Raw genomic sequence first — 10076 nt, forward strand, 5'->3', positions numbered from 1 at the left:
CAAATTTTTGCAAATGTGATAAAACCTATGAAATATTTCGCCCTCCCCCAGAAACAGGCTAAATACAACAAATTACACATAATTTCAGGCAGTTATACGATCCCTGAAATTCATTCCTGAATCTCAGTTAAGGAGACCTAATTTAAGTTATTAAGGATCATAAAAATGATGCCTCAAGTTTCTCATTTAACAGACAGGCACTGAGGATATGATGGTAAGCGAAAATTTAGGCAGGTTGAGGGCATAAGAAATCTCTCTCACATTCACATGCCCCACACATTAAGCAATTCTTACACATGCTAAAAAGAAATAAATAGTGCTACAAAAGCTTACAAAAGGAGTAAATGAAAGTCAAGAAGCATTTCCCTGAGAAAGTGACTAAGTAGAAGTATAAAATGTACTGAGAGGAAAAGGAGCTGTGGGTAAAAGGAACAGCAAGTGCAAAAGATCTGGAGAAGGCTATGCTAGATAGTGGAGGAAAGCCAGTGTGGCTGAAGTACACAGCCTGAGGGCGCTGAGGGTAGTGGTATAACAGTGGAGACTGGCTTTGTGTAGATTGGTCTTGACCAAAAGCAACAGGAAGCCACCAAATCAGTTCTAAGCAAGGAAACACATGATTAGATTTGTTTTGAAGAGAGCACTCCAGCTATACTAGAGAGATGAGATGAGAAAACAAGTCAAAGTAGCTGGGAGGCTAGGATAGTAGTTCTGCTGGGAGATATAACTTGGACTAAGATGGGGTGATGATGGAAAAGTAATGGAAAGATAGAAAGATAACAGTGAATTTAAACTCTTTTTCATATATATTTCTTCCATGAAGAAGTTTTAATTCATTTCTTTTACCAATTTTCTATGAGATGACTTTTCTTAAGTTCCATGAGCTATTTTACAGTAATACATTAGCCATTTATCTGTCATATTTGCTGGATTTTTTTTCTAATTGGTTGTCCCGTTTTTCCCCCTTTGTTTTTCAATTTTTATGTAAACAACTGTTTTTCCCTTAGTAGTGTTTCTCCCATTAATTTTAAATTATAACACTTTTCTTCCACCATCTCCACTTTCTTCTATCCTTTTTTTTCTACCTTCATATTAGAACATGTAAGGTTTACTTCAGTGTGGGATGTACAAACTTCCTAATTGGATAAGTTCATTCAATCATCCAGCAAACAGTTACAGACCACATATGTTGCAGGTGACAGACATACACACCAAAAGAGAGAAACAGGTAAACAAGTGTTTTCAGAGTAGAAAGCGTCCTGGTTGCATAAAGAATAGACACGAGCCCAGACTGCGGTGAATTAGTGAAGACTTCCTAAAGGCCAAATTTTAACTGTTTTGAAGAGGCCTGGAAACTAAGTGGAAAAAGAAAGAGCCTTAAGTGAAGAGTGGGGTAAATGACTGTCACCACTCCTTTCACAGTAATTTCGAAATTGAACAGGAAGTTCACTAGTATTTCCAGTGAATTTCCAAGGACATCACTCCGATTAAGATCTTTTATACCTCCTAGGGAATCTAATGGAAAAATAAACCACCAAATGCTTTCTGTAACTAGCACAAGCTTAACATATGTTTATCAATATAAACACCTTCAAGAGTTCTCCTCTTCGGTATACCCTGTTCTCCACTGTCAAGCGAAACCCAGACTTACTAACCTGGTAATAAGGCAATAATACATTTCAGCTTTATTTCCTACTTTATCCCAAAAGTTCTCATCAGTAGAGAGTTATCTACTACTATACAATCCAAGGGGATTCCCACTCCCATTCTTTCCTCACTTATACTGGTCCCTCTGGTTAGAACACCTTCTTTCTCCATCATTGAATTCCTGAATGCAATCCTGTGTAGGACCCTTAAAGACCAAGAACAAGTATACTCATTTCATCTTGCCCTCTTTGGAAACTTTTCTGCACTACGTAACTTTTTTCTGTGAGCATTATCCTGTATCATTGATGAACGGTGCTTAACCTTTCCTACCTCAGAACAGGTTGCTTACAGAACTGTGTAATATGAACAGTGGCTTGCTCACAGCAAACTCATATATCCACTGAATAAAAATGGCGAATAATTTCCTTTGCTGTAGTTGTGAGGTCCTCATTTGATTCCCGCTTTTCCAGCTTACTTTAAGTCTTTGATGACTATGACTTCCTTGAATAGAAGCAGAAACTAGAAAGGAGAAAATGACAGAAATGGTAACCTGGTGACATGTAATGGTGGAGGTGATGAGGGCAAACGTCTGATGAGACTGGATTTAAGAGAAAAGGAGAGATGAAAACTTGTGGACAGCAAGTATTAATGTTTTGCTGTAAATGGAAGCACAGAAATAGGACAGTAGCGGAAAGAAGAAATGAGGTACTGAGCGAGCGTACATCCTTATAAATGATATGGTCTCATTCAAGATGAACAATTTCTTAGGAAAAGCTACAGCTCTCAATCTCTCCCTTTCATTTTCTGCAGTCAACAAAAGGCAGGAAATATATACTGAGAGTTTACTGTCAGGCACTGTGCAAACACTACATACTCCAGTTAATTTAATTCTCACTCCAGCCTTGTTGGGAAAGGTACTATCATGAGCTTCGTTTTACAGATGGACACTGAATAAAGAGATTAAATGATCTTCCCAAAGTACCACAAATAAAAACTCATGAGGACTGAGGGCCAGAGACACTTCACCTAGAAACCAGGGGGTAGGAGGGTGGGGGTGGGGAGTTACGGTTGTCAGTCTCTGAGTTCCGGAAAACTCACCTGACTCCCGCCTCGCCCAGGCCCCTCAAAATGACGCAGCAAAGCTGTTCTGAGGGCCCTAAAGGTCAGTCCCACAGGTTTCTAGACCCCGGTGCTCACCTCGTTATTGAGGTTCAAAGTCCCCGGCTGGTCCATGGTAGCTCTAAGAAGTTCCCCGGCTGCCCGCACGTGAACTGCATCGGCCGGAACGCGGGTGCGTTGCCACGCCCCTCCAACGGCGGCCTCGTTGGCCCAAAATTCATCCGCCGACTGCTTCAGCCGAAGCGCGAGTAAAAGGTACACCGACTCTGAGGTGAAGGACGGAAGTGACGAATAACAACTTCCTGCGTGGGGTGCTCCCCGTCTGATTTGCGCGTTCCTATGGAAACTAGGTAGGGGCCGGTGGCAAAGAGGGCGCTCCAGAAGCCGTTGCCTTAGAAGCCGTTGTTTAGAAGTTTTTCAAGATGCTAATTTTCTTATATTCGTTCGCAGAGTGGGTCCAGCTGTGTAAGGACCTTGTTTTTCGTGTCTCAATGGGAGTGAAAGCCTTTATGAAATGATCACTTGAGCGACCAGTTTTGCTCCGAATTTTTATCTAGCGTTTGTGAAGATTTTTGCGCTTCTAACAAACACATCTGTTAGATTCAGCTTTTTTACCAGCTTCACTTTATAGCTCAAGCATGGACATATTTTTCTGCACACTGTAAGAAGATATAATGAGCTTATAAAACAGAACCAGGATGCACATTTCATGCTGCCTGTGAGATTGGCTGTTTTGAAGTATTAGGCTGCGTGTAGAGGACACATGAGGGACTGAGTCAGAGTTAAATAACATATTAATAGTTAACACCTGGTAGTACAGAGCTTTAAAATGGGTCAAGTGCTGGGACAAACACTTTGCGTGAATTATCTCCAAAATAGTCAAATCCAATGAGATAGGAAATATTATTCTTATTTTACAGGTTTGGAAACTAACTTTCGAGGGGCCAAGTGTCTTGTCAAGAGTTGCCCAGCTGGAGCCGACCACTGCTACAGGATTCCAGGGCTGGTTACATAATCTAAGGGGCCCAGTGCAAAATGAAAATGCAGGACCCCCCCCATTCAAAAAGTAGGAAAAAGTTTCTTCTTTTCTTCCGTGGTGTCTTTTGACCTGTCATGTGCTTTCTATTTGGTATTTAGTGTGATGCTCCCTCAAGCACAGGGATGCCATGGGGCTAGTGCACATCTTCACAGGTGCCTGGGACCCATGCTTGAGGACTCAGGGAGGAGTGCCTGTACTGGACCAAGATGGCAGTAGTTGCTGGGCAGAGACAGGGAAGTAGGAAGCCAGAGAACCCAAATGGAAGTATGTAGCAGGTAAGACCACACTTGACCTGAGACTAAGCCGTTGACATATGTTTCATTGTCCCACTGGATTTCACTTACAAAACTCAAATTCACAGATAAACTTATTAAGTATTTCAAGACTGTGTGGAAAGTAAATTTAAGCCAGGCCCACTTCTGAGCTTCTGTCCAGGAAGACAGTCCTGTGCAGGGCCAATGCTCTTGACTCCTGATTCTGTACTCAATTTACAATAACTCAGTCTTGTGTTTGGATTGGTATTCTTCAGTGTGTGATTTGGGCAGAATTGGATTAATGCGTGACTTCCTGTTTGACTAGCGTTGCATAAAGGTAGTTTTTGCATTCATAAATCATACGCTGAATTTTAATTGTCTCCTTATTCAGCTACTTCTCCTCATTAAAACTGATCTCCTGGAGTGCAGGGGTTTTTCACCCCAGGTGGCTAGTAGGCACTTCATACATAAATACTCAGGAAAGATTGTTTTAAAGATAAATGTAGAGCTTTATGGAAAATGTGTCTTCTAATTTAGGAGAAAGGTATTAGTATGATTCCATAATGCTTCAAAAAATGTATTAATATGAAGTTTGTCTATAGCTCTTAAAGTCTCTGTAATGTTTTCTCTTCACCACTCCTCTTGTTCTCCAACATCTCATTTCTCTAGCCAGCACAGTCTCTTCAGGCTCAGCATTTGTTTTCTACCTTTTCTTAGCAGAAGCTCTCTCCTTTGCTTATGATGCTCCCTCTGCCAGATCGGCTTTCTCAAGTGCTACTTTTCAAGACAGGTTCACATTCTATACATCCTTTTTTAAGAATGGTCTTCATAGCCCCCAACAGAAGTTAATTTTTCTCATCAGCAGTTCATTCTTATATTATTTACAATATTCTGCTTTAATTTGAAATTTCTTATGTACTGTCTACTCTTTTACATGATAAGCTCTCAGCAACTTTAGATATTCATTTTTAAAGTGACTCGTAGTTTTTCATTGTACCTGATATATCACTTAAATATCAATCCATCTCTGTCTTTTGATGTAACAACCTCAAAAATCATTTTGATTCTTTACAGGGGTGATTCTACTAACTAATCTGCTTTCATTAAGCTATACACATGTCCTCTAGGAATAATAATGCATTTGTGTTCATCAGGCTACAAGTTTCTCTAGAAAGCAACACCTGCCCCTTTTATTCCTGAAGGGCTGGTCCTGGATCATTTAAATGCTGTCAGAGATATGAAACAACAAAACTACTATCATTAAAAGCAACTGGTATAAGATCTTTTTCCTCTTTATTGCAGTGTTACATTTAGTGGAAGTAAGGATTCGCAAGCATATACAATAGGGACTCAAGTTTTCCAAATTCAAACTTCTTAAGACTTTCTCAAATCCCACTGTACTTGTCTACTCAGGCTACAACAAAATACCACAGAATGGGTGGCTTAAACAACAGAAATTTATTTTCATACAGTTCTGGAGGCCAGAAGTCCAAGATCAAGGTGCTGTCATGGTTGTTTCTCCTGAGAGTTCTCTTCCTGGCTTGCAGAAACAGCCTTCTTGCTGTGTCCTCACATGGCCTTTCCAATGTGCATAGCCGGAAGAGCCTTCTCTGATGTCTTTCCCTCTTCTTATAAGGATGCCAATCCTATTGTATTAGGGCTCCACCCTTATGACCTTGTTTCACCTTAATTGACTCCCTAAAGACTTTATCTCCAAACCTCATTATATTGGGGATTAGAGTTTCAATATATGGAGACACAATTCAGTCTATAACACCCACGTTCTTTGAAAAAAGGAAATTACCTCAAAAGTAATATTCTCCTTATCTAACATGCCTGATGACTGACATTTCTATCATTTTGCACTTTCAAAAATTATAATCATACATTTCTAGATTACAACTAAACTCATGGATGTTTAGCATTCAGAATAGAATTGAGGAATAGACCCATGCATATATGGACAACTGATTTTCAACAAAGTTGTAAAGATAAGTCAGTGGAGGAAAGGTAGCCTTTTCAAAAATTGTGCTGAAACAATTGGATACTCATATAAAAAATTAACTTTGACCCACATCTCACACCAAATACAAAACAAAAAGCCTAAAATGTATTATACACCTAAATGTAAAGCACAAAACTGTAAAACTTCTAGAATAAAAGATAGGACAAAGACGTTGTGACCTAGGGTTAGGCAAAGATTTCTTGGATATCAGAACAAATGCAGAATCCATATAAAAATGCACTGATAAACTGGACTGAATCAACATTAAAACTTCTCTTCAAAATGCACTGTTAAGATAGTAAAAAGATAAGCTCTACATGTAGAAGAAAATTTTGCAACTAACATATTTTATAAAGGACTTTTATCTAGAATATGTAAAGAACTCTCCAAACTCAATAAGGATAAAAAGAACCCAATAAAATAAGTGGCCAAAAGATCCAGACAGAAAATATACTTAAAAAGATATGTGGGACTTCCCTGGTGGTGCAATGGTTAAGAATCTGCCTGCCAATGCAGGGGACAAGGGTTCGAGCTCTGGTCCAGGAAGATCCCACATACCGTGGAGCAACTAAGTCCGTGCACCACAACTACTGAGCCTGCACTCTAGAGCCTGTGAGCCACAACTACGGAGCCTGCATGCCACAACTACTGAAGCCCGCACACCTAGAGCCTGTGCTCCACAACAAGAGGAGCCACTGCAATGAGAAGCCCGTGTACCACAACAAAGTGTAGCCCCTGCTCACCGCAACTAGAGATAGCCTGCATGCAGCAATGAAGACCCAATGCAGCCAAATATAAATAAATAAATAAATAGTTTAAAATGGCTAAAATGGTATATTAAAAAAAGATATGTAGATAGCAAATAAGCACATGAAAGTATGTTCAACATCATCAGGGAAAAGCAAGTTAAAACCACAATATGATACAGTTACACACCTAATAGAAGAGTTAAAAAGTGATCATAACAAGTGCTAGTGAGGATGTGGAACAACTGGAACTCTCAAGCATCATTTGTGGGAATATAGAATGGTAGGATCACCTGGTAACTGAGCCCACTGCAGCAGCATTCACAGTATCCAAGACATGGAAGCAATCTAAATGTTCATCTGTGGATGACTGGATAAAGAAAATGTGTTATACACAAACAATAGATTGTTATTCAACTTTTAAAAAGAAGGAAATTCTGCCATTTGTAACTACATGAATGAACCTGAAGGACATTATGTTAAGTGAAATAAGCCAGACACAGACAGACAAATACTACATGATACCACTTATATCAGGAATCAAAAGCTGTCAAACTCATAGAAGCAAAGAATAGAATGGTGGTTGTCAGAGGCCCGAGGGAGGGGAAAATGGGAAAGTTATTAGTCAAAAGGCACAAAGTTTTAATTATACAAAATAAGTAAGTGCTGTGGATTTACTGTACAGCATAGTTCTCAGTTAACCATACTTTATTGTATACTTAAAATTTTGCTGAGAGGACAAATCTTAAAAGCATTTAAGTGTTTTTATCATCACACAAATAATGATAGAGGGGGCAGGAAGAAACTTTTGGAGGTGATGGATATGCTAATGGCACAGATTGTGGTGATGGTTTCATGGTGTATGCTTATCTCCAAAGTCATCAAGTTGAAAATATTATTTACAGCTTTTTGTATGTCAATTATACCACAATAAAATTTTTTTCTTTTTAAAAAAAAGCTATGGGGTTTAAAAACACAAATGTTACACCTTTCTCTTACTTGAATAAGTGGTAAAGAGAAATTATTATTGGCAAACCTGTCATTTTTTCAGCATATCATTTACAATCTTTAGTACTTGAGCTATTATTAGTAATTCACCTCACAACAGATTCCAACACAACTGTTTCAATCCCAGCTTACAACCACTGCATTAAGTTTCTCCGTTATTCTGGCTCTGCATTTTTTTTTTTAATTATATATATACTTTTTTGAATTTTATATTTTTATACAGCAGGTTCTTATTAGTTATCCATTTTATACATATTATTGTATATATGTCAGTCCCAATCTCCCAATTCATCACTCCCCGCCTGCCCCCCGCCCCCCACCCCACCCCTTTCCCTACTTGGTGTCCATACATTGGCTCTGCATTTTCAATCCTCTATCCCCTGGATGGCAGTCTTCTCCACATTTCACATTACAGTTGAAACTTGGCATCTTAAAGAAATCAATCTGAATGAATGGCTTACAATAGCGTTTTTGAATTAGAAGGAAAATAGATGGATCTATCAGACTTTATATATATATTTTTTATTCAAACAGAAAGTCACAAAAATTATAATCATCCTCATCAGTTCACTCAGTCCCATGTAATTAATTTTTTTTTCATCTTGATCTTTTGTTAGCACTTTATGAATTCATCAGTTTTCCATTAGAGTTCTGAAAATGCTTATTCATTCAGTTCAGCAGTATAGTCAGAAACCAGAAACCAGTACTTGTCAGAGTCTTTTCCATGAATTCCTTGAAAATGAAGCCCTTTTATAGGAACATTTTTGCAAAAGCATCAGAGTACACCCAGAACTCTCTGTAAATGACAAAAGACTTGGAAATGACCACGGTTAAAGATTTGATGAAAGTTCATAATAATGCAATTGACAAGGAAATTTAGTTATTTCTGAGATATACATTTCAAAGTAATAACTGGAATTATGACTTATTACACCAGAACATATAAGATTTTTAGGAATTTCATGTAATGTCTGAAACATTTATATTAACATATTTCCATACAAATAACCCAAAGAAAGTTTAGTATTAGTTTTTTTTTTGAATTTTATCTTTTTATTTTTTTATACAGCAGGTTCTTATTAGTCATCAATTTTATACACATCAGTGTACAGACTTTATATTTTTAATGTCTAAGATTAACTTCTCAGGTTTCAATTTTTGACTTGAAGTGAATTCCTAAACAATAATAAACCCTCTAATTGAGCTACTAATGGATTTATGTAAGATTCAAAGTTTTATATATATAACGTACCGAAGGGTGTAACTAGTTACTGTATAGGAGACAAGTAGTTGGCAACTTACTAGGCTAATATGTTTCCTAAATCAATCTTCTAACAGATTATTTTTTGCCTAAATTTCATGTCAATGTTTATGGAGTGTTTTGGTTAGATTTGTTACTTTATATCTCTAGGAAATTTAAAGAAAAGTTTCTACTGTAGGAATTTTAGATCTTAAAAATTTTGAAATAGCTAGTTAATATTACATAGTCAAGTTTTATAAAATCTGAAGGAATGGAGCCGACACTTAGCAATTTAGCATTTTGGCCTAGAGCTTTGGCTCTGGAATCAGATGGATATCAAATTCTAATTCTATCTTTTAATAACTATGTGCCCTTGGGCAAATTATATTAACTCTCTGTGACAAGACTTCTTTTTTTTTTTATAAAAATGGGAATGGTAAAATGAAAACACAATGTAGAGTTCTTGAATATTTACCTCTCAATAATTTAATCTGCTATTATTTTCCATTGTCTAATTTGATCTTGACAGTAACTTTGGGAGATAGGCATGGTACATATGAAGGATGCATGTCTTACGAATAACAAATATGCCTGAGGTCACAGAGGTAATAAGAGGGCAATCCAAGTATCTTGACATAAAATCTCTGGTGGCAGTTTTACAACAACTCTATGGTATGAATGTGTAAATTACATTAATAATTTATGACCACTATTCTTTCCCATTCACCTAATTATTTATTGATTTTTTCAGCAATTAATGAGCTAAGGCACTTTATAAACTATAAATCTTAACATATATATGATTTATTTTTTTAAATTATTTTCCAATTATCCCAAGATAGACTCAAGATTATGCAACAAAGCCTATAATATTTTAAAGCTAAGTTCAGAAAACATTATTAAAGCCCAATTCGGATTCATTTTCAATAAAGTGATTGGCTTTGATTCACTTAAATCAACATTTTTGACCATCTGTTTTGCAAAGCATGGTGCTAGGTTCAGTAGGAGATTTTGAAAAATG

The 10076-nt window shown here is 37.3% G+C and overlaps 1 protein-coding gene across 2 annotated transcripts in view; it reads right to left on the minus strand.

Annotated features, from left to right (window-relative positions):
• Positions 1 to 2967, minus strand: part of SRFBP1 (serum response factor binding protein 1) — a 54684-nt gene extending 51717 nt beyond the window's left edge. The window contains exon 1 of one of the 2 annotated variants that reach the window (XM_027099420.1): positions 2743 to 2854. Coding sequence is in view for 1 of the 2 variants with exons in the window: in XM_027099409.1 (XP_026955210.1) it covers positions 2842 to 2877 (36 nt within the window). In the remaining variant the exon portion in view is untranslated. Of the gene's footprint in view, positions 1 to 2742 lie in introns of both variants that reach the window. The other variant, XM_027099409.1, reaches the window with a different exon arrangement.
• Positions 2968 to 10076: the final 7109 nt, after the last annotated feature.

The sequence above is a fragment of the Aethalodelphis obliquidens genome, unplaced genomic scaffold, assembly GCF_003676395.1.
Source record: "Aethalodelphis obliquidens isolate GAN/ISIS:26980383/991018 unplaced genomic scaffold, ASM367639v1 scaffold4, whole genome shotgun sequence".
Classification (NCBI taxonomy): Eukaryota; Metazoa; Chordata; class Mammalia; order Artiodactyla; family Delphinidae; genus Aethalodelphis; species Aethalodelphis obliquidens.